The sequence below is a fragment of the Microcebus murinus genome, chromosome 12, assembly GCF_040939455.1.
Source record: "Microcebus murinus isolate Inina chromosome 12, M.murinus_Inina_mat1.0, whole genome shotgun sequence".
Lineage (NCBI taxonomy): Eukaryota > Metazoa > Chordata > Mammalia > Primates > Cheirogaleidae > Microcebus > Microcebus murinus.
Genome location: NC_134115.1, coordinates 70,844,678 through 70,869,492, shown reverse-complemented (window position 1 = coordinate 70,869,492; position 24,815 = coordinate 70,844,678). Strand labels below are relative to the sequence as shown.

The 24,815-nt window shown below is 49.0% G+C and overlaps 1 protein-coding gene across 3 annotated transcripts in view; it reads left to right on the top strand.

Moving 5' to 3' along the window:
* The first annotated feature begins 379 nt into the window (after window positions 1–379).
* The window catches only part of EPB41L4B (erythrocyte membrane protein band 4.1 like 4B), a 136,424-nt gene continuing 111,988 nt past the window's right edge, over window positions 380–24,815 (top strand). For 2 of the 3 annotated variants that reach the window (XM_020289422.2, XM_076008908.1), the window contains exon 1: window positions 380–1,284. In XM_020289422.2, the coding sequence (XP_020145011.2) occupies window positions 976–1,284 (309 nt within the window). In that variant the 5' untranslated portion in view covers window positions 380–975. The remainder of the gene's footprint in view (window positions 1,285–24,815) is intronic. The other variant, XM_076008909.1, reaches the window with a different exon arrangement.

Sequence of the window (24,815 nt, the reverse complement as noted above, 5' to 3'; positions counted from 1 at the left end):
GGAATAGCCAAAGGAACTCTTCCAGCTCTGAAATCTTAAACTGAAAGAACTTAATTAAGTTGCAAGGATCTTGTAGATTACCTAGTCCACCCCTTTCCTTTTCCGGAAGGGGAAACTGAGTGTTATTTTTCCAGAAGGGGAAACGTCATGCTATTCTCTCTGGTCTCTGGGGCAAGGGTTCCCAGAGGGCACGCAGCCCTGTTTTCCTAAGGGGGCAAGGGGGCACTCTCGGCGTCCTCAGGGCTCTAGGCGCCGGAAACACGTGTGTGCTCACCTACGTGTACACACGTGAGCACACCTACAGCAGCAGGGGGCGCTCGGGCCGGCAGGGGGCAGCACAGACTCGGCTTGCAATTACCCGGCGCAGCCCCGAGGGAGGAGGGCGTGCTGCAGTCCCGGCGGCGGCGGCGGCTGGAGGTGCAGCCTCCCAGGTGGGAGGCGGGGGCTGCGGGCGCAGGAAAAGGCGCCTTGGGAGCGGGCGCTCGGCGGGCCTCCTCGGCCCCGGGCGCGGCGCGGCGAGTGGGAGCGAGTGTGCCAGGAGCACGCAGGCGCCCTGCTCCGGCTGGCCCTCGGCCGGCGCGCGGCGCGGCAGCAGTCCGCTGCCCGCCCCCCGCGCCCCTCGCAGCCCCCGGGCCGCCCGCGGCCGGCCGTCGGGAGCGGCCCCCCGGCAGCCAGCGCAGGCCACCGGCTGGGGAGAGCGCGCAGTGGCGGCGGCGGCGGCGGCGGGACGGCCCCGAGCGCGCCCTCCCGCCTGCTGCCACTCGCAGCTGGCGCTGGCCGGGCCGGCGCGCCCCGCAGGCGGCCAGAGCGCGGCCTCGGCCTCGGCCTCGGCGGGAGCTAGCCCCTGGCCGTAGCCCGCGGGAGGCGGCGCGGGCGGCCGCGGGCACTGACGGCGTCGCGGGGCGCTCCCGGGCGGCGGCGCAGCGGCAGCGGCGGCGGCGCAGGGGGCGGAGGCAGGGGGCGCCCCCAGCCAGGATGCTGCGGTTCCTGCGCCGGACCTTTGGCCGCCGCTCCATGCAGCGCTACGCGCGGGGCGCGGCGGGGCGCGGGGCCGCCGGGCTGGGGGACGAGCGCGACGGGGGGCCACGGGGGGGCCCGGCTGCCACCGCCGCCGCCTCCTCGGCGCTGCCCGCCGCGCCTGGGGGCAGCGTGTTTCCCCCCGGCGGCGGGCCCCTGCTCACGGGCGGCGCGGCCGTGCACATCTCCGCCGCCGGCGCCGCCAAGGCCACCCTCTACTGCCGCGTCTTCCTGCTCGACGGGACCGAAGTGAGCGTGGACCTGCCGGTGAGTGACGGGGCCGGGCTGGGGCACTGGCTCCCCGCTCCCCTTGGGGCAGCACCCCCTAGCCCAGTGCTTGCCCCTGGGGCGCTCCTCTTGCTTCTCCCCGTGATCCCCTCCCCCATCTCCTTCTCCGAGCACTCATTAACCCTGCTCCCTCTCGGGCCACTGGGTCCCAGTATCTTCCAGGGCCCCACCTTTGCCCGCGCCCCCTCCTTGGCTCGTTGCGCCTTCTCTGGCGCCCACCTCGTCCTTTGGGCCTTACCCCCTCCCCAGTGCACGCAGTCCCCCATCCAGAGTCCCCGCCCCTTGGCGCGGGTGGCTAGTATTCGCAGCCTGTATTCCGTTTCTGCCCCTCAGATCCACTGGGGGTCTTCCTGATGCTGGATTATTGAGAAGAAAATCTCAAAGCAATGTGGTTCTCCCGGGGCGGGGGTTCTCCTCGGGGGTTCTCCCAGGGTGTCCAGCTTGCCCCCCATAAACTCGCCATCAGGCCTTCGTGAGATGGTGGAGAGGAGAAGCCCCTCACCTGCTCGCCTGCTGCCTGGCAGGTGCCCCGGGCTTGCAGGGGGTTGGACCATTTCTGCTTTCTGCTGATCCCTTGCTACCATCCTAAAGAGCCCCTTTGGCCCGCAGCCTAGCATGAGGTTGGGCGACTTGGGAGCTAACTCTAGAATTTCTTGGACCTGGGCAACTTTGTGCTGGCAGCGCCCTAGCTGGGGCGCTATGCGTCGACCCCAGGGTGCCTGCGGGGCCTGGGTCTCCGGACTTTCTCCCCCCGGGTGACGTGCGTGGGGCTGGCGGGGTGTCTCAGGGCGGCAGCACCCGTGCCAGGGCCTGGATCCCTGGCCTCCTGGCGACCCACCCACAGGTGGTTGCACCCCCACCCCACTCCAGCCCAGCCTAGCACTAGGCCAGAGCTGCTGTCCCCTGCATGGCGTCCAGCTACCAAGGAGTCTTCCTGGCCGAAGGGGCCGGATCAGACCAAATCAAACCCACATATTAACGAGGCGCCCACTGTGCACCCGGCGCTGTGGCAGACGGTGCCTTCGGGAATCTTTGGGTGTGACTGAGGACACAGCAGTAATTGAGCTTTAGATAATGTTACAGATCGCCCAGAGGATGTCAAGGGAAGAAACAACACACCCAGACTCCAAAGGAAGCATGTAGGCCTTTTCGGGTGGGAGAAATTCCTTGGACTTCATGATGGAACTAGGAACATGTGAAGGGTCTCAGATGGGAAAATCAGAGCCTGGCTGGCCTGGAGTTTAACACTTCCCTGTGTAGGTTTAATTTTGAGTCAGTTTCAATTTATGGCAATTTTATTTTAGTTCCTTGTGCTCGCTATAGGATATCATTTTGTTATGAAAATACCCTTTTAGGGCCTTTTTATTTATGGAAAAGGAGCCAGCATTCCGGTGCTTAGAGCTGTTGTCTTTAAACTAGCATTAAAATGTTACTGCTCCCCAAGAATGAGGCTCTCCAGCTCTTACTCAGCTGGGAGAAGAGGCCTGAAGAGCCGGGGAGGGGAGCAGGCTGCCTCTGGAGTGGGCAGCTTGTGTTTGGAGAGGATGTGGCGTAGTTTGCATCTCGGATCTGGGAAGGGAATGCTTGCCTTGGGAACTTTGACAGTGCTCCTTGCCGGTGGTTTTCTCATCTGTTCCCGGGGATGATTTGTTTATAAAACGCATTGCTTCTGCCGGGTTTGTGCCACAGGCTTAAGTGATGTGCATGGTAAACAGACCCAAACAGGTACACAAATGAACAGGTTGGGGCAGGCATGCTGACTTACTGCAGCCGGTAGAGCCCTCACTGTGCATGGTTGGGAAGGGGACATTGTAACCTTTAAAAGGTGTCTTCACTTTATGAAAGGCTCCTTGACAAAATAATTCACCTGTTCCAGGTTTTCTTGTGATGGCAGATTTCTTGATGCCTTTAAGATGTGATTTCATGAACCCCAAGTTTTATTTATACACGCACACATATACGTACATGCACCCTGTCCAAAGGCAAATAAAAAGCAAATGCTGGCTTGTGTCATGTGAGCTCTCAGGGAGGAGAGATGAAGAAAAATCACCAGCGAGCACGGCTCATCGATTTAAAGATTTATTAGATATTAGGGCTGCATCACATAGTCTCCCACACTCATCTGTTAGTTCCCGTAATTAATTCTCGGAACTACAAGGTTAGTGCCAGGCAGCCATCTCCCCGATGAATTTGTAGCATTTGTGCTGGACCTCAGACCCACTTCACTGGACTCACTTTTTATGCTGTCCTTTTTGGCATTTGGCCCCACTTGTCATTATTCTCTTCTGTGTTCCTGGGCTCTGGTGTTGCCTTGCTGCTTGTGGCAAGATAGGCTTTACCTTTGACCTCGGTACCCCTAAGCTGGCTCCTCTGTCGCCGTTCACGTCCATGCGCACCGAGAGAGACGTTGCCAGGCTATCTGTGGCTCCTTTGTAATTAGAACCCCCTGGTGGCCTTAGCCTCCAGAATTCCTTTGTCAGCCTACTAAAAGTGGTTATGTGCTGTCATAAACCTTTTTATTAGCCTTAGTCAGGACACTTGTGTTCAGAAGTTGCCTCAAACACAATAACACCCTCAGTGTGACAGTGTCGAGGCACCTCAGTTCAGCCCAGTCAACATTTATTGGGCGTCTCCGATGTGTCAAGTGCTGTGTTGGGGACACAAAGGTGAAAGAGATGTGGCCTGGAGGCTCCTGGGAAACACAGGTGGAAACACGTTTTTTATTCTGAGCGTTCGTTGCTAAGTGATGTGACAGGCACACCCAGACAGGGGGCTGGCATAGGATCGGGGAATTGGGCGGGCTTCCTGGAGACGTTGACACTTGAAATTACAGGATCTCAGTCCAGTGTCCCTTGTGCGGTGTCCCTTGCCAAAACCATGGCCCATTTGTTGTGTATGTGTGTGTGTCCCTAAGCGAAGAAGTGACTGTAATTGTCTTCTCTGACAGAAGCCCCTGAAGGGATCTCCCTTCTCTTTTGGTCGGTTGAGTTGCCTAGCACCCCTAAATGTTTTAACCTTGGTTATGGATAGTCTGTGATTTCTCAATCTTTGATAAAAGTGTGAACGAAGGGATCTTTTTTTTTCTTTCTTTTTTTTTTTTTTTTTTGAGACAGAGTCTCGCTTTGTTGCCTGGGCTAGAGTGAGTGCCGTGGTGTCAGCCTAGCTCACAGCAACCTCAAACTCTTGGGCTCAAGCAATCCTCCTGCCTCAGCCTCCCGAGTAGCTGGGACTACAGGCATGTACCACCATGCCCGGCTAATTTTTTCTATATATATTAGTTAGTCAATTAATTTCTTTCTATTTGTAGTAGAGACGGGGTCTCGCTCTTGCTCAGGCTGGTTTTGAACTCTTGACCTTGGGCAATCTGCCCACTTTGGCCTCCCAGAGTGCTAGGATTACAGGCGTGAGCCACCGCGCCGGGCTACGAAGGGATCTTTTTTAAAAAATCCAGAGTCTAAAGTGGGTTTGCCATACAAACTCAGTGTCCAGGTGTGTCCTTTGCTCACCTTACCAACCAGAGTGCCACTCTGAGCCACTCTTCTCTAGAAACCCTGGCCCTGCCTGGGACAGCACCTCCCTCTCCTTCGCCCAGCCCTGCCCTGCCCAGCCCAGGTGTGGTTTGGTCAGAGCTGGGCAGGACTCCCTCCCTCCCTTCCTTGGCCTGCCCTAGACACTTTCCTTCTATTAATGCAGCTGAAGATCCCATTAGTGTGCTTGGCAGCGGCACCCACTGTTGACTCATATTAGCTCTCTGTTGACTAAATCCCTGGCATCGCTCTTGCTCGTGCGCTCAGCCCCGCCTCCCGTTGCCCTGTGTGCACAGCCTCCCAGCAACTCTGCGTGGAAAGCTGTTAGGTTGTGTGCCTGGCTGGTTAGCAATCCCGCCATGCCTTGGAGGGGATGGCTCGTTGGCTAGTGTCGCCTTTGGTGCAGTTGCTTTCCCTGCATGTAGAACTCAACGTTGACTCATGGTGGTAGTGCACACATGGAGGATTGTGGAGTTAGAGCTCCGTTTGCCTTGCAGCCTGGCTGTGCAGCCCGGGGCAACTTCAGCTCTCTGAGCATTGATTTCCTTCCTGGTCTTTAAAACCCAGGATGTTGGGAGGATTCAATGATGGGTAGGATGTAAAAAACCTCAATAAACAGCAAGATGCTGAAGGGTTGCTAGTAGGTTGTAGTTGTATAAACCTCTCAGCCCTCCACTGTGGACACCAGAAAGGATTTGAAGAAATTTCTAGTAATGGACATTAAAAAAAAAAAAAAAAAAAAAAAAAGCCATGCCAGGCAGACTAACCATTGCATGGCTCTTCTTTAGTGGAAATTAGAAGTTGGATGTAGTATGAGAGATGCTTTTTAAAAGTTTCACTTGAGGTGAGAAAACTCCTGATCTTTACACACCCCCCCCCAAAAAAAACCCACCAGGCAAATGCAGGTTCTTAGAATTTTAGGACTGAAACCTCTGATCTGACAGAACATACATGATACAACATAAAGATCATAAGCCTAAGTTTGGAGTTGAAAGGGACCGAGGACAGCACCTGTCCCACCCATTATACATATATGGGAAACTGAGGCCTGTGTATTAAGGTGACTTACCTTTGTCACCCAGTGAAAGAGTGGGCACGGGCTACTTTGGGAACCTGGTGGTCTTGCCTTAGAAGGTGTGGCGTGTAGGGTCAGCAGTGGGAGAGAAGACTGACACCTCATCCTTATACAGGATCATGGAAACCGGGTGGTTTATGTTCCTGGCAGTTGGAAATAGGACAGATTTTCCTGAACAGTAGGGAACTCTAGCATGATGATTCAGTGTACACAAAGTTCATCTGGGATTTTTTTTTCTCCAGTTAAAATCCCCGGAGCCCACCCCCAGAATTTCCGATTCAGTAGTTCAGGAAGCTGGACTTTTATCAAGCACTCAGGTGGTTCTGGTAAAGGTCTGGCAGTCTCTGAGCTGGGGGTGGGTGATTGCCTTAGGGAGCCCATTTTTGCCACAGTAGGGTAGAGACTGGCTGGGAGGAGGGACTGCAGGCCACTTATGCCGTGGCAGTAGTCCAGGGAAGGGGCCATGAGCTGGCTAGAAGGGGCAGTGGCACAGCCATTCACAGGTGGAGGTAAGTGAGTGTTGGGGGAGGGGAAGGCAAAGGCTTGGCAGGCAGGAAGAAATGAGGGGCCATATAGGACACCCCAGGAGGCCTGAGAAGGCAGCCCCTGCCCCCAGGCCTCTGGTGGCTTGCTTTTTCTGCCTCTGCAGGTAGTATTGGCTAAGGGTGGCCTTCCAGTGCCTACCCCACTCCTCCCCCTCTCAGGCCACAACTGAGGCTATGGGGAGCCTTGGGTATCTGCACAGGTCATGAGTTTGTGTTATTTTTGGAAATACCTTTTTTTTAAAAGGAGGGCTGAGGTTGGGTCGGGGGAGAGGTGGATGAACACCCTTCGCAAAGCAGATCCGATGATATAGGTGAGATCTCTAACTCTGGGTCCAGCATTGCTGGATTGCCAGCGTTAATAGGGTGGTGGTGGTGTTGGTCTGCAGGGGGAAGGGGCTGCAGGTGGTGGTGGGGTCTGCCCAGCTTCTCCAGTGCCAGTAACATGACCCACTGCTGGTACAGGGCTCCAAACAAATATTAACTTGCTAAGCACTTTCACGTGCATAATCTCGTTGAATTCTGTCCCAAGTACACTGCAGTGGATGAAGGCACAGGTCTGTTTAGTTTCGAAATAGCAGAAGGTCGGTGGGGGTGGGTCCTTCCCTTAAATTCTTGCGTGGGGACTTAGAAAAAAATCCAGCCCAGCAACCACAGAAATCCTCCGCCTACAATTTGTCCTCAAAACATGTGTTCCATCCTTGCCCACTGCTCGACTCCCTTTGCCCGGCTGGAGGTGGGTTTCTCTGCCTGCCTCTCTGCCCAGCCTGGAGCCTTCTCTTCCACGAGAGCCTGCTGTCCGGTTCCCACCTCCAGCCCATGGCTGCTGTCTGTAGGCAGGGTCAGCTGCTGATTCATCTGGGTGTTTTTTCCCAGGTTGGCATGTGCCTCCCTCTCCCACTTTCATTTCACGTTTAGAACATGTTCATAGCAGACCGATTGGAAAATACAGAGAAGCAGGAGAATTAAAACAGCATCTAAAATTTTATCAGCGACACCCACTGTAAATATTGGGGTGTGTATCTGTGCTTTTTCCTTTCATATTTACGTGTAAATATGTATTTAAAATGATGGGCTTGTATGGGTTGATGGAAGTCTCACCATCTCAGTACCATTGAATAGGGACTGTAGACCCTGAGTTTGTATCTATTTAGGGTGAGGCCCTTGGCCCGCCTCACTTTACATCTCCTGGGACCCTTAGCTGGGGTGGGAGGCCCCCCAGTGCTGGTTGGCCATCTGCCTGGGTGAGAAGCCTGCTGCCCAATCCTCTGAGTCCCCTCCCCCATCACGTCTCTTGCGGACAGGTTAAAGGTCTTGTTGATGTGACCTCAGAGGCCGTTTGCTTCCAGGAGCACGTACTCCTGGGAGGGTGTGACTCTCCTTCCTGCCCAGGGACATCCCTGATTCTGTCACCAGCCAGAGTAGATATGGCAGAGAGGTGCTCTAGCCATCAGCATCCCTGGGTGCCCCCCACCCTGATCCCCCGAATCTCCTTCTGTAGCCTCCATGGCTTCTCTCTAGAGCTGGGTTTATTTACTAGTCCCACTTGGTTTTGATTTCTGGTTTATTTAAAATTGTTTTCCAAAATGTTTTTGTCCACAGTATATTTTCTTTAGTCAGCAAAGGCTTATTGAGCCCTTACACCGCATTAAGCACTGGGGATGGGTTTAGGAGGAGGAGACAGTTTCTTGAGCCCCCAGTCTAGAAGGGCAGACCGAGTAAGTAGATATTCGTAACCCAACATGAGCTAGTGCTGAGGGTGAGTAGCTGAACTGTGGGCTGGAGTTGGAGAAGGTTTGATGCCCAAAGTGACATTGGAGTTGTCCCAAAGGATGCATGGGAGTTCCGCTGTTAGGTTTTGTTGGACGGTATCTGGGCAGAGGCAACAGCAGGTGCAAACTCATAGAGGATGGGATCCAGAAAACCCCACTCCCTGGGCTCTGGGCTCCTTCCGGTAGGGGAGGATTGTGAGCTCTGCTGTGCCCCTGGATCTTAAAGGAGTAAATGAGGACCTTTTAAAGTGCAGATGAGCATAATAATAAAGGCCAACTTATGTGGTTATCATATTGAATCCTCACAAAAACTGTGTTGGTGGTTATCCCTGATTTGTAGAGGAGAGAATCATCAAGGCTTAGCAGACAGGTTATGAAGCTTGCCCAAGGTCACAGAGCTAGTAAAGGTAGCCTAGCTCCAGCTCAGTCTGGCAGGAGGTCTGTGGTCTGAGAAGTTCTCTGACAGCATGGCTAGGCATGGAAGGGGTGGGTCTGAGCCTGCACCTGAGGCTCCCAGGTGGATGGGGACCCCTGAGCCTCAGAAGGGTTTCTGCCTTTGCAGGCCACTTGGCATTTCGAGATCAGACTTAGGTTTTTAGAATCCTTGAATGTAGTTTCACTTGGTTGCATTCCTGTTGATGGCTATAATTCTATAATTCTTCAACACTCAGGTCAGAAGTAGGCTACATTTTTAAAAAGTACTTAATAAAATAACATTAAAATTATTTCAAAGAAAAGCGTTTTAGATATTCCCATCCTGCTGCATAGCAACTGGTTGGTTTCACTTTGTTCCTTTTAGTCTTCGTGCTTTTGTGTACATGTTTATAAACATGGTTTATGTCCTTATTTCAAATTTTTTTCCCTCCCCATCCAAGCTTCCTGACAGGCTTCTAGGCAGTTTGGTGCCCACTTTTGTGCTAATTCTGGATTACTTAAATTCAGCGTGTGTGTGTGTGTGTGTGTGTGTGTGTGTGTGTGGTGTATGGTGAATAATACCAGTCTCTCAAGATTGGAGGTTGATATGCAAAGCACCTTGTGTCTTACCTGTTAGGCAAGGCTGTCACCCAGGCTCACAGAATCTGTGTTGCTTCCTGAGAAGGTGCACGTTATAGTCCCTTTACAGATGGTCTCACAGAGCAGATGGCCTCGGGCCACTCAGCTAGTAAGTGGTGGTGGAGCCAGATTGAATTTAGGTTTCCTGACTCATTTTCCAGTGCTCTTCCCTCAGCCCATGCTGTGCACACCCAGCCTTCGTGTGTTAAATATGTGTTCCCTTAGAACTCCCTGGGAAGGTCAGAACTGCATGCAGTAAAGCCCCCCGTGTCTCCTGAGCCACTGTGCCTTTCAGGATCTCTGGCATTTGGCTTCTGTCTACCATTTCTCAGCATTTTTTTGCAAGTTCTTTTCCCCAGAGTCATAGCTGGCTGAGTGCCCAGCATTTTCTTCTGGAAGCTAAGAACTGGAAGATGATACCTCAGGGGTCCTGTCCTACCTGTGGGATCATCTGGTGCTTCCTTGTTACCCAGCATCAAGCTCAGTCCCAGGGGTGGAGTTGTCCACACTGCAGGCCTCGCTGTGGGGGCGCCAACTGCCCGGTTCGGCGGTGCCTGCAGAATTGACATCTCTCAGCTCTGTAGTGTCTTTTCCCTGCCTGTTTCGTGAGCTGAATGCTGTTGTCTGTATCATTTAAGGCAGGCCTGACAGTGCCTTTCCTTCATCCTGTCTGCTAGTACCCTGAATTACGAATTTTTGAAAAAAGCATGGTATAATATAAGCAGCATAAAACGTTCCATCTTAACTATTTTTAAGTGTACAGTTCAGCGGCATTAAGTAGATTCACGTTGTTGTGCAGCCGTCACCACCATCCATCCACAGAACGTGTTCCTCTTCCCGAATGGAAACTGTCCCCATTGAACACTAACTCCCCAGTTCCCCTCCCCCAGCCCCTGGCAGCCAGCACTCTACTTTATTGTCTCTATGAATTTGACTACTCTAGGTACCTCACATAGTGGAATCACACAACGTTTGTCCATTTGCATCTGGCTTATTTCCGTTAGTGTAATGTCTGCAAGGTTCATCCGTGTTGTAGCATGTGTCAGAACTTTCGTTCCATCCGTTCCCGGTAGAGGCACTAAAAATAGAAAACACTTCATTCCTTCTTAAGGCTGAATAATGTTCCATTGCAAGTATATGCTGCATACTGTTTGTCTATTCATCTGAGTTGTGGGTTTTTACGCAGGTCTGGACCTTCTTTACTCAGTCCTGCCTGTTCATCTTGGAATTCTGGCACCTCTTCTCTGGGACCCTCCTGCTCCATTCTGACTATCTTCCAAGGCTATCTGGTCTTAGTTTGGGGGTATGTGGCAGACACATTCCTTTCTCCCCCTTATATTTTTGTCTGAGTTGCTCACTGTTGGTGAGTCCTCTGTCCAGCATATTCCTTAAATTTTTTAATGATGAAATATAAATATTAAAGACTATAACATGAATAGTTAAAAAAATAATAAGGCAGCGAACATCCTTGTACTCACTACCCAGCTTAAGAACAAAGACCATTGCCTGTGCTGCTCAAGTCCCCAAATGCTCCTCTCTAATCACGCCCCCCCCCGCCAAGTTTGTTTTTCATCCCTTCCTTGTTCATGTTAGTTTTGCATGTTTGTGAACTTTATATAAACGGATTTTCCATTCAATATCGTGTCTATGAGATTCATCCAGGTCGTTGAGATAACTATAGTTCTTATGGCTCTGTAGTTATTCCACTGCATGAATATACCAGAATTTATCCTTTGTCTGTGGACATTTGGGATATTTTTAGTTTGGAGCTATTAGGAAAAAAATACTGCTTTGAACCTGCTGGAACTGGTCTCCTGGTGCACATGCGCAAGCAAGCTCTCTCCTGGGTTTGTACCTGGTTGGAAGAGTGGGCAGGGCCTTTTAAGATCATGCAAAATTGTTTCCCAGAGTCCTTGCAGCACATAAAAAACCCGCCCTAATCCATTCTTCTCCAGTACTTGGCATTGTGCAGCTTTTTTGTTTGATTTTACCAGGCTGGTGGGAGTTAGCAGGAACTCTTTGTGATCCTCACTTTTCCCCAATTATTGGATGGGGATGAGTGTCTTTCATATGTTGATTAGCCATCTGTAGTTCCTCCTGAAATGCTTTGTTTTATGATTTTCGCCTGTTTTGGGATAGAGTTGCATTTTTCTCATTGTATTGAGCTCATTCACCCCTGGTCTGTATGTGATTGTCTCCCATACCCCCTTCTTCACTGTAAGCCCCTACGCTGCACACTTCCCTCGCTGGCCTTTCCTCACTAGGTAGGAATTAACGTTCTGACTTCACTTTCACTGTGAAGGAGCTGAGGTCAGTTGCTGCTGGTGGCATTGACCAGCTGCTGGATCTGTAGTATTTAATTCTGCCCACTTTTTTTTTTTTTACACGTTTTTATTATGGGAATTTCTAAACATATTCAAAAGTAGGGAGAACTGTATAATGGGCCCTAAGTACTTATCAAAGAGCTTTAGCCACTCTCCTTTCATTTATACCCTCACCACTGCCCCTTCCTGATTATTTTAAAACAAATTCTAAACATGTAATTTCAAACATATACTTTAGTATGTATCTCTGAAAGATAAGGACTGTGTTTTTGAAAAATAGAGCCAGGTGTGGTGGCTCACACTATACTCCCAGCTACTGAGGCGAGAGTATCTCTTGAGCCCAGGAGTTCAAAGCCAGCTTGAGCAACAAAGTGAGAGCTCGTCTAACATTTTTTTATATATATATACACACACACACACACACATATATATATGTAATATATACATATATATGTACATACATACATATATATGTATATATAGTCATAATACTATTAAAACACCTGAAAGTGATTGACAATTACTTTTTAGTACCAAATACATAGTCAGTGTTAAATTTTCTCTTTGGTTTTCAGCAAAGTCCTTTCATTGCATTTGGTGGATGTTCTTTCTGAGGCTCTTAATCTAGAACTACCTTCCCCCTCACCCCCCTTTGGGCCATTTATCTGTTGAAGAAGCTGGGCCATTGTCCCATAGTGTTTGCTACTTTCTGGATTTTGCTGATTGCATCCTCAACATTTTGTTATCCCTGAGGTACAGTTGGTACAAGGAGCTGCCTTATTTGAAACAACTGAATCAGGGCACACAGATCAGTAAGAAAGGCTTCTTGTTCTCAAGAAGGCTGAGTGGAGATAAGTAATTACTTCTGATGTGAAAAGTGCTGAAGAGTACTTTAAACAAGCTCAGAGGAAGGCTGAAGGTGTAGGGTGAGGGAGTGGGAGGGGAGAGTTAACTCTAGGGTGAGCAACTGGGAGAATATCAGAGAGAAGGCTTTGGGTCTCAGGACAAGTTGCAGAACAGCCTTTCTGGTGGCTGGAACAGCATATGCAAAGGCACTGAGGCTTGAAATAACACATTCCAGATTCCTGCTCCTTTGCTCAGCCCTTGCCAGTTTCCAACCATCCTCCTCATTTTCCAATGGACGTTACTTTGAAGAGGTCCAAATTCCTCTTTGTTTTTGGAAAGTTTTCAGTAGATTTGATGAAAGAATGTCTTTTTTCCCCCTGTGTCCACCTTCTGTTTGTCAGCTCCTTGACATTGGTTTCCAGTGTTTTCCTTGACTTTGGATTCTTTTTTTCTCTAGCACACGCCTGTTTGGGTTCCTTTACACTCTTTTGGAGGCCCTCGGTGAGCCCTCTCCACCTCTCCTGGCTAGAGCGCCAGCAGACATTTTAGGGAAGGCAGAATCCATGAACACCTCAGAGAGAAGGGAACCGGGCTGAGTGTGGGACTGCTGGAGCCACTGGGTTTTACCCCTAAGCAAGCCCGTGGAGAACACGCGGTCCAAAGCCTTGTTCTTAGGGTGCAGGGGGAGGCCTTTCCTGTCTGCCTCGGAACGTTCACAGCTGCTCACTCCAGCCTCTGGCGCTCACCTGTGGCAAATGCAGAGTCACTCAGCAGGCCTCTTGGCCTCTCTGAGGCTCTGCCACCTCTTCTGAGAGTGAGCTGGGGTTCTCGCTATCTGCCTATGAGGCGGATGCGGGCTTTCATCCAGGGAACTATAAGGGCTTACCAGGGTTAGTAACCTGCAGCGCACTCTCGACAGCCACTTCCATGGCATTTCACTGACCGTAGTCCTTTTATTGCTCCTGCTTGCTGGGCCCTGATACCCCAGGCCCCAGCCACCTGCTCAGTCGGTTGCAGTCTGTACTGGGTGTCATCAGAACCACTTTGATGGTAGCAAGAGTGGCTGGTCAGAGTCCAGGGAGGGGCCCAGACTGGCTGGGAGCCGGCCCAGCTCATGTGCACAGGCCAGCAGTGGCAGATCCAGTGGATGCTCCAGGGTGAAAGCCAAGGGGAGGAGGTCTGAGATTTGGGATATTTTAAATGGTAAAGTGGAGAATTTAAGGTTGGAGGCATTTGTTTCTTGAGAATACCCAAGTACTCTAGAGCTATGGGATTTATTTAGCTTTATTCTAAAAGCTGTGGATAAGTTCCTCTTCATTAAAGAGGCTCCTGAAGAAAAATGCAAAAATTGCATGGTGTCTCTTAAAAGAATAAGAAAGATTGCATGTATTAGAATTACTATAACATGCCATTTATCATATCAGCTCACTTCAGGGAACGAGCTCGTCCACATATGTGAGTTTTCCAGATAGCTACACTTTATTCCATTTACTGACAAGGCCTGTTTTATTTCAGCATTTACTTGTTAAGGGAGGGGAAAAAACATACAGCATCAAGTATAATATGTAAGGCCCTGTGTGGAAAATATGAAATGGCCGAAGTGTGGGCATTGTTCATAAGGAGCTCATTGAGGGTGGAGTGTGGAGTTGCTCTTGAATCGTACTGCGTCACCTCTGCCCTTGGTAGCCTTGGTAGCCCTGGGTCAGCATGCTGAGTGCCTGTTCCTCCAGTGCTTCACTCAGAGGACATGAAGGTTATAGGACCCCCACGCCCACCCTAGGCAGTCGCAGGTTTCCACATCACCTGGATTCTTGGGTCCACTTTGCATAGTGTTCCAGTCTTCAAAGCATCATCGCTTTGCTTTCGGGGGCTTTTCTGAGGCTGCCTGATGAGCTGCAACAGTAGTTTTCAACATTTACTGCATGCTAGAATCTTCTGGGGAGCTTTTCCAAGCCCAGTTTCTAGGGCGCACCCCAGACTACTGCCACCAGGAAGGACTGCTGGGCTTGGGAGATGGGACCCTGTCATCAGAATGTTTTAAAACTCCCCAGGTGATTTCGAGGTGAAGCCAAGTTTGTGGACCAGTGTTTCACTGGGACACATCCCTTACATTTGTGTAGTGTTTTAGGTTTAGATCATTCTGTGACCTTTCGTAGTTTATATGTAATCCTTATAGCACCACTTTGAGAGAATTGTGGGTGTTCCTGTTTTTTAGAGATCAGCAGTAAGATTTTGACCCAATATCCCACTGCTAGTAAATGACACAACTAGATTTAAAGTCATTTTGAGGCTCTAAGGCCACTTTTCCGCAGTGTTTCTCCATGGCTGTCACCCTAGTGGTTCTCTGGCGGCTCCCCAGCCCTCACCCTTCCTGTCTCACCTGTGTACCTTTGTTTGTGCTGTCTTCCTATTGGCTGGTTCTTATCCCTTAAGGGCTTAGCCGACCCCTCCCATATAGCATTCCCTCTCCTGCCTGGGAACTTGCGGGGTGCCTTGGGTGAGACCTACATGTTTCATGTGATAGTAGTTCTTTATGTAGTATTTAAATAATAGATAACGTTATTGACCTTGTTTTTGGCAAGTGATTTTTTTTTTTTTTTGAGACAGAGTCTCACTCTGTTGCCCTGAGTGCAGTGGTGTCATCGTAGCTCTCAGCAACCTCAAATTCCTGGGCTCAAGTGAGCCTGCGGCCTCAGCCTCCCGAGTAGCTGGGACTACAGGTGCCACCACCACGCCTGGCTAATTTTTTCTATTTTCAGTAGACACGGGGTCTTGCTCTTGCTGAGGCTGGTCTTGAACTCCTGAGCTCAAGCAGTCCTCCCGCCTGAGCCTTCCCGAGTGCTAGGATTACAGGCGTGAGCCACCTCGACAGCCCACCTTTTTTCTGAATATGGAGAAAAAAGTTTTTTTCAACAAAAGCGTGATGGTACTGTGTGTACTCTTTTCTCTCTCTCTCTCTTTTTTTAAGTGGTAATAAAACTTGACCTTAATCTTTATATTGTACCGCCTCTTATATTTGGAGAAAAGCTTAGGGAAATCGAGAATTCTTATCTTTGCAGCCAGGGAGGCAGCTGTACCCTTGTACAGAAGGATCCAGAATGGCCGTAGTGCAGGAAGGCACATTACAGGGCATTTATGGCTCGTAATAGGGTTGAGATTGGCCGACAGGTTCTAAGGTCCTGCTGAGAACGTTGGACCTTTGTGTGTGTTCCCAGTTCTCGTGGTAATGCCCTGAGGTCAGCAGAGCAGGTACTGTCTTTCCAGTCTGGCTAAGGAGGTAGCTCTTAAGAGCTAAATCTTGCCCCCCCCACCCCCACTTCTTCCCCAAATTTGTATGTTGAAGTCTTCACCCCCAGTACCTCAGAATGTTGACTGTATTTGGGGGTAGGGTCTCTAAAGATGGAATTAAGTTAAAATGAAGTCATTAGGGTGGGCGCTGATCCAGTATGACTGGTGTCCTTGTAAGAAGAAATTTGGACATAGACACATACAGAGGGACGGCCATTCACAGGCCCAGGGGAGAGGCCTCAGAAGGAACCAGCCCTGCCCACACCTTGGTCTTTGACTTCCAGCCTCCAGGATTGTAAGAAAATACATTTCTGTCTTCTGAGCCCCCCAGCCTGTGGTACTTGGTTATAGCAGCCCTGGCAAGCTGATACAGTAGCTAAGATCCAGAAAATGGTATTAATATTTGTTCTTTTTGATTCTTTCTAGCTCTTTGCCCCTCAGTAAGCTTCCCAGATAACCGTGGTACTATGCAGAATGGTTTGGGCGCTGTGATAGCCAGCGAAATGAAGCCATGTGGGGGTTCTTTGGAAGTAGAAGTAGATTTTGACTGGGATGGCTCTGAGGGAGGTGATATTGGGGTGATTTAGACCCTGGGGTTAATTGGCAGTCCAGGTAGAGGAATGCATGGAGGGCATGCTTGGAAAGCACTGGGGCTTGTGGGATGCAGGAGCAGGGGAGATGGGAAGGCAGGCTGAGACCGTGGCACGTGTTTGAGCAGGGGAGTGCTGTGCTTGGAGTGTTGGCTCTGCAGGGTGCTTGAAGGTGGGTAGTTACGTTAAGGGGTGGTCGGCTGTGCTGTGGGTCTGAGTTTGAGTGATGCTGGGCATGGATTAGAAGGGCAGAGGCAGTAAGAGTTTGAGGACTTTGAACCCAGTGGATTTGGTGGTTGCATCTAGGGGTGGGATTGATGGAGAGCTAAGATGTGGCCCCCCTGTTTTGTGCATGGCAGGTTGGTGAGGTTGAGAACCTGGGGTGGAGCAGCCATAGGGAAGGGCCCTGGTAGTACTGTGTACTCACTGGATCCTTGCTTTTGTAAAGTTTGCAAAATATAAGCTGTTTTTTGTATTTTCTTTATTTACGAGGACCCCCAAAAGGTGTAAGGTTTAAGGTACCACAAAACCTGGATACATTTCTGGGCATATTTTATTTTATTTATTTATTTGTTTATTTTTTAAGAGATGGGTTTTTGCCATGTTGCCACTGGAGTGCAGTGGCGATTCACAGGCAGTCCCACTGCTGATCAGCGAGGGAGTTTTGACCTGCACCAGTTCACCCCTCTTTAGGCAACCTGGTGGTCCCTCACTCCTGGGAGGTCACACGATGTTAGTGTGGACACCTGATGGGCATAGCACACTACAGCTCAGAGCTCCTGGGCTCAAGCAATCCTCCCGCCGCAGCCTCCCCAGTAGCTGGGGCTACAGGCATGCCACCCCACCTGGCCTGGTTGTTTTTAGATGAGGCCAGCATGAGGGGCCAGTGAGTCAGACACGTGAAGAGTTTGGTGACAGTTTGCATGGGGCTCATGTCTGACAGGCTGGTATAGGAGACCAAGGCAGACAGTAGTAGACATTTGTAGGACACTTGCTCTGGGCCAGGCTCTGGGGGCTGCTGTACGTGGATTCTCAGCTCGTAGAGCCCCTGAGCACAGGTGCTGGTGTTGCTGCCACCAGGTAGTCCAGGTGAGAAAAGGAAGGCAGCGCGGGCTCCTGGCCACTCTGTTGCCTCAAACCTGGGGGGAGAAGGTATAGATATTTTTCAAGGGGGAGGGAATAACAAAAGGACAGGCATTTATTGAGTGCCTACTGTGTACACAGAACCAAGCCAGGCACCAGGGAGATATAACACTAAGCCAGAGATGCATCTCTTTCCCCAAATAATGGACAGTTGAATGGGAATGTCTCTTTTTGTTTTTATCAGAGAACTCTGCAGTTTTTATATGCTCTTACCCAGTTTTCTTGCTCAGGGGGAAGAGCCAGGGTTGGAGATCAAAAAGTAGTGGTCTACCTTGCTTCTTTGCAAATGCTGACAATCTGCTCTTGTTGATCAGAGCTCTGGGATTGTTGTGTTGTTGCACATTTTAGGTGCAGAAACTGGTATCTGTAACATGGGACCATGGGAAGACAGCAGGACTTGAGTAATTCATTGAAAATCATGGCTCTGAATCCTAGTTAAGGTTAGTTTTGTCTGAAATATTTATCTCAACGCTTTATAGCTTATCCACGTACAATGGCACAGGAAAGATGTAAATGTGTCTATACGACATTAACCAAAACTGAGTTTTGAAAGCTCTTTTTTTTTGTATTGGACACATTATATTGAGTGAAATTAACTTTATACAAAAGAGTAGCCTCTGTATGATTCCATTTATTTGCAGTTCTAGAACTGGCAGAACGAATCTGTGGAGAAAACAAATCAGAATAGCTCTTACCTTGGGGGGATGGAGAAGGCCAGGGATTGACTAGGGAGGGGCACCCCAAACCTTTCTGGGGAGATGGAAATGAGCTGGATCGTCAAGAGGTATGAGTTACACCAAAGCTTCCATTTGTCAAAGCGGAACAGCTTAGATTTGTGCATTTTCGTGTAAGTGCAATTTACCGCCCTCCCTGAAAAGACGTGTAAAAACATTAATAGAGAGCCAGGGAAGGAACGAATAGAGAAAGATGATGCAGAATGTTTATCAGTGTTAAAGCTCAATGGCAGGTGCTTACTCTTCTGTTGACTGTGTATTTATTTGAAATTGTAATCTGTGTTAATTCCTCCACCCTGGAAGCCTGCCTGGTGTCTTCTGGGGCGAGTGTAGGATCTCAGGGCTACGGGGCTGGTCCCAGCCACCCTGGCTGCAGTCTCTCTGGGCTGGCTTGCTCTCTGCCCTCTTGGTGACGGTACACTTTGTTGACCTCCTCCCACTGGCACTCGCCACCACCCAGTCCTCTCACTGTCTTTTTGATCTTGATCCGGGAACAGACCCTCCCTTGCCTTTGACTTTGCCCCACCCCACCTAGTCTCTTCTTATCGTTCTCTACTGTGGGTGAGTCCACTCTGGTCTTGGTCTCATGGTCTCCTTTCCCTTCCTCGGAGGGTTGTAAAGCACCACCTGTGTGCCTTTGTTTGCAGATGCAAACCGCTGTGGATCCAAGGGGGAGGGCACTGTCCCCGCACGGCTGTAGAAGACGCGTGCTGTGCGGTGCCATTTACATGAACTTCAGAACCGGCAAAATGAATCTGTGCCAACTGTGGGAGGGAAGGAAGGGGTGGAAGTTGGGAAGGGGGCTCACGGGGGCTTCCGGGGAGGGGAGGGGTGGTGCTAGAAATGTTCTGCCTTTTGACCTGGGTGGTGGTTGCCAGGTATGTTCACTTGTGGTAATTCCTTGAGTCATACACGTTGACCTATGCGCTTTTGTCTAGGTATGTGACGCTTCGATTAAAACAAAACAATTAGAGGGCTGTACGGAGTTTTTAAGAAATCTTTCCGTTTCACATAAAAATGTAAATTTGTAGATTTTCTTGAAAAATTGGAAGATCCAGTAGCATAGTCTGAATTCCCATAGAGTGGCCATTGGCTAGATCCGTGTAGTGACCCCCCCCCACCCCATTCCTCACATCTCACTTCGCTCGTTGGAATGTTCCATCTGTGCACCGTCCAGCAGAAGTTCCTCACACTGCCTGGCGTGTGGGGGCGCCTGTGGAACCCCCTAACAGATCTTCCTCCTCTTGCATTCTCTAGGCTTCTTAGAAAGCGGGGAGGGGCTTGGGGGCTCAGTGCCTGGTTTAGTGACGGTCTTGAATGAATACCTTTCGACATGGTTTTGAAAGTCCCGGGACGCTGGGGCTTGAAACGTTTAGCATTCCAGCATTCCAGGTGAGTTTGTTCCACTTGCCCTGGAGAAACTCGGTTAACTTATACCAGCTTGTAGCAGTTCAAGATGATGAGGCATTACTATATTTGTTCCTAGATGTGCTGTTCTGTAAATCATTTCCTATTTTTATATTCTTTTTTAAAAAGAATTTTTTTTTTTTTTGAGACAGAGTCTTACTCTGTTGCTAGGGCTAGAGTGCCATGACATCAGCCCACAGCAACCTCAAACTCCTGGGCTCAAGCAATCCTCCTGCCTCAGCCTCCCAAGTAGCTGGGACTACAGGTGTGTGCCACCACACTCGGCTAATTTTTTCTATTTTTAGTTGTCTAGCTAATTTCTCTCTGTTTTTAGTAGACACAGGGGCTGGGGTATCTCTCTTGCTGAGGCTGGTCTCAAACTCCTGAGCTCAAGCAATCCTCCTGCCTCAGCCTTGCCTCCCAGAGTGCTAGGATTATAGGCATGAGCCACATGGGCCCAGCCTAAAAAAATGTTTAACCTGACATTGTGAACATACTTAATTTGTATATTCTAAGGTAACATTTCATAATAGTTAATGCTTGGTATTCAACTGTTGCTTTAAAAATGCGTTTATGATTGGGACATTTTTTTCTTAGTTAATGGATAAGGAAAGGCTCACTTTCTGTGTGGTAAACTTACAGTCAAGATTCTTCTCACAGCAGCTCACACTAACCGCAAACCACGCACCTCAGAGAAATAATCTTGATAATGCCATCCTTACAAATCCACCCGGAAGGAGAGGCTGTAAGCCTCACACCTACCTTTTCTCCATCTGAATGTGTCATTTTCTGCCTTCTTCCTGCAGGAGGTGTAGTGACTTTTCTTTCTGTCTTTCTTTTTTGTTAAGACTACTGACTCACCCAATAGAAAAAAGAAAAAGAAAAATCAAAGGCTACCTATAAAAAGACAACTTTATTTGTATACCCCTCCATCTGATGAATGGGTAGTGATGCCTCAGTTGTAGTTTTATAGACAGTGTCAAAGGAAAAAAGTTTATGTGCTTTTCCACTCGTTAACCTTTTTGAAAATCCTAACACACATACTCACACACACACAGAGTCAGGTAAATAGCTCTAAAATTCTGCACCATAGCAGTTGGCATAGTTGCTAAAAGCACTCAAATACAGGCTACTTTGCTAGTGGGGTTCATTGAATACCAGCCATAGGTGGGACCCAAGGAGCTTGGGGTCCAAGACCATGCTGTGGCCTGGGGAGTGTCCAGGCCATTGGGGACAGATCTGACTGTCAGTTTCAGCCCCGTAGAGCACCATGCAGAGTATCTGAGGGCTGCTGCAGGGCACAGCCCCAGTCGCCAAAAGGAAGCCCCAGTCGCCAAAGTGAAGTCCCTGGGCTTAGAGTCAGAGGTCCTGGGCGCCCTCTGCTCGTGTTCTTATTTCACCCTCACGTGGCTCGGCGGGAGCCTTTTCATCGTCTCTGTTTCACAGACAGGAAACACATTCAGAAAGGTGAAGGGGTTAGTCGGGGGTCGTGCTGGTTGTAGCTGACTTAAACGTGCTCCCTTACTTGAAGCCTGTGTTCCTCCCTCCCATGGGTTTTCAAAGTACTGCAGACTAGGTGCCTTAAGCAACAGAAATTTATTTTCTTACCATGCTGGAAGGCTAAGATCTGGGCGCTGGCACGATTTTGGTCTCCTCGGAGGCTGCCCTCCTTGATGGCTGCCCTCCTTGCTGCGTATGTGGCCCCTTGTTCAGCCCCTTCTCCTTCTGTCTTCACATGGTCTTTTCCCCGTGAGTGTGTGCCCTTGGGGTCTCTCTGTGTGTCCTGATCTCTTTTTATGAAGACACCAGTCAGATTGGTTTAGGGCTCATCCTGACAGCCTTATTTTCATTTAGTTAGTTACCTCTTTAAAAGCCCCGTTTCTGAATACAGTCACATTCTGAAGTACTGGGGGTTAGGGCTTCAGCATGTGAGTTTGGGGGTGGTCATAGTTCAGCCCATAACACTCCCCTGTCCCTTAACCTTCGTAAGCCCACCTGCCTCTTCTATAAACAGGGAAGCTGCCTAGAAGGAGGCCACCTTCCTCACCAGGCCTGTCCTGTGGGTGAACCCCAGACTAAGCCCTGTTAAATTCATCACCCCATTTCATGCAATCCTTATAACATCTTTGCTAGGTAAGACACTTCCTGGACATCACATGCAGCCTGAGCTGTTTAATAGAGTTAGGACTCAGACCCCTACACTCTGACTCCAGAAAACGTGCCTTCAAGTGTACTGCACTACAAGGTGTGTTATGACATTCAAAGCTGTGACTTCAAGGCTGCGGGGAGCTCCAGGGATGAAAAGGGAGCAGTCACTACAGGACTGGGGGTGGGGGGGCGGCGGTTAGGGAAGCATCGTGTGCAAGGTGGTGTTGACAGGCCTTTCTTTTCAAATTTAGTCACATTCCTAAGTTGCACGTTGGGTGGGGGCAGTCATCCACCCAAAGTTAGTTCTTCTGTTCATGTTTCTTGGCTGGGTTTCCTGGGAATTTGTTGCATATTTATTTATGTGGAGTTATTTGCTTTCAGAATTGCACAGAGGGGGAATCTGCAATCTGGCTGCAAAAAAAGTAATTTGGCAATTTATTTCCAGGGCTGCCCTTCTTCCAGCAGCTTGTTTCAAACTCAACCTCTGGCACAAAGACATCCATCATTTTAATTGCATGTTGCTGTTTAGTCAGGCACAAATTTGTTTCATTTTCTTCTTCTTCTGTGGTGGTAGGCTACCTCCCCACCACACACTGTCTACGGTGAAAAAAGAAGAAAAAAAAGGCCAAGAGTATTTCCCCAAAGCAAACACTTTTTATGGTCAAGGAGTTTATAACACCGAAATGTCTGGTTTTCCAGTGTTGCATATTTGGTTCTTACCCTTTCAGTAGCAGAAATGCCAGACTTGCCTTTTCCTTTCTTGTTCGGGTAATGTCCATAATGCAGTTGTCTCAAGATAGTCCTAACAAGGAAAATTGTGCTGGTCGCAGGGTCAGAAGACTTGCGTTCTATTCCTGGCTTTGCAGTGGCTGCTTGGCAACATAACCTGCCTCTCCCCTCATTTTTCCCATCTGTAAAATGAAGGACTTGAATGTGCTGATTTCTAGAACGTTCCTGTATTTTTACACCTGTAACTTGGATGTTGTTCTGAGCTCCAATCACTGTGGCTGCTCAAGGATATCCACTGAGAAGCTTGTCCTGTTCCGTATCATAATGTTCTTACTGTACTGGGTCAAGGATGATGGTGCTTTTTAGTTCAAGGTCAAAAATCAATCCTGTGTCCTTCAGAAACCTTCTAAGGGATAAAGACATCGTTTTCATGAAATTAGATTGGGTAGAAAGTTAGCTTGGGCGTTCAAAGGTAAACATTTAGCTTTCATCGCTGCGTATATTTCGTTTCTTGCTGTAAAAGTTTGTGGTATCTGTGAAATTAGGCACAAAGCACAGGAGTGCAGCCCCTTTATAAGCTGCACCAAGGCCTGGGAGGTGGGAATGAAATCTAACGTGTGACTTGAAGTGCATAGGTAGGTGTCGAGTTGGGTCCCAACAGAGGTCTGTGTGTTGTGTTTTGTTTTCATGATGTGGAAGAAAACTAATTGCTAATGGCTTGGAGTAATTTCCCCCGTCCCCGTCCCATGGCACCTTCCTCCTCTTGTGGACGTAAGTCTCTTCAGCCAGTGACCCGGACTCTCCAAGTCATGGCTGAGGCCACACTGCGATGACATCCTCCCAATCCCCATCTCTTTTGAATGGTGCGAGATTTTGTTTAAATGTTTATTATAGAAATTTTCAAATACACAAAGTAGAGAGACTAGTATGATGAAACGCCCATGTGTACAACTCCCAGTTGTTTATTTTAAAGCAAGTCCTAATTTATCATTTAACCCGATAAGACTTAAATAGATATCTCTAATAGATATGTTTTTTTTTTTCTTTTATTTGAGACAGAGTCTCGCTTTGTTGCCCAGGCTAGAGTGAGTTTCGTGGCGTCAGCCTAGCTCACAGCAACCTCAATCTCCTGGGCTCAAGCGATCCTGCTGCCTCAGCCTCCCGAGTAGCTGGGACTACAGGCATGTGCCACCATGCCCGGCTAATTTTTCTATATATATTAGTTGGCCAATTAATTTCTTTCTATTTATAGTAAAGACAGTGTCTCGCTCTTGCTCAGACTGGTTTCGAACTCCTGACCTCAAGCAATCCGCCCGCCTCAGCCTCCCAGAGTGCTAGGATTACAGGTGTGAGCCACTGCGCCCAGCCTGTTATTTTATATATATAACCACAATACCATTATCATACTCAACAAAATGAACAATGACCCCTTAATGTCATCTATACCAAGTCCTTGATCGATTTTCTGCAGTCATCTCATCCACCTCTTTATGGTTGCTTTGTTTGAATCAGGAGCTAACTACAGACTACACGTTGCATCTGGTAGATATGTCTCTTAAATCTCCTTTTATTTGTGCGGTCCCCTGCCCCCCCTTTCTAATGCATTTTATCGAGTTCTTAATATGGACCTGGGGGATGTAGTATAAGGCAGCCTCAGATAGTCCAATGCCTTTAAATGTATTTATCCTAAACAGGGTTAGTGGCCTTCAGAAAACAGTATCTAGTTTCTTCTCCTTCTTCTTTTACATTTTTTTAAAATGCATATGTTTATTCTACTTCCTGTCTCCAAGCAGGTAATACTTAAGTTAGCATCATAGTATGGGGATTTCCTAAGAAACATTTGTTAAAATTATGAAAAACTTTATACATATGAAATCTTTTATGTACACACATACGTCATGCACACATGCTATGTCTGTGTATATGTATGGTTTTCATTCTGGTTATCTATTGTTGCTTAACAAAGCCCCCCAATGCTTAGTGCCTTAAAACAACCACCATTTATCATAGCTCATGGATTCTGTTGGTCAAGAATTTGGGCAGGGCTCAGCTGGGAGATTCTTTTGCTCCTCATGGCATCAACCAAGGTCACTCAGTTGGAAGATGGGCTGGTGTAGAGGGTGCACAACAGCTGCACTCACACGTCTGGAGCCTTGGCAGGGATGGTTGGAAGGCTGGGTTCACCTGGGACAGTTGACTGGAACATCTACTAATGGCCTCTTAAACATGGCAGTCACAGGATAGTTGGACTTTTTACATGGTGGCTGGCTCTTCCTCTACAGCAGATATCCCAAGAGAACTGTCACTTCACCTTGGAAATCACAAAACACCA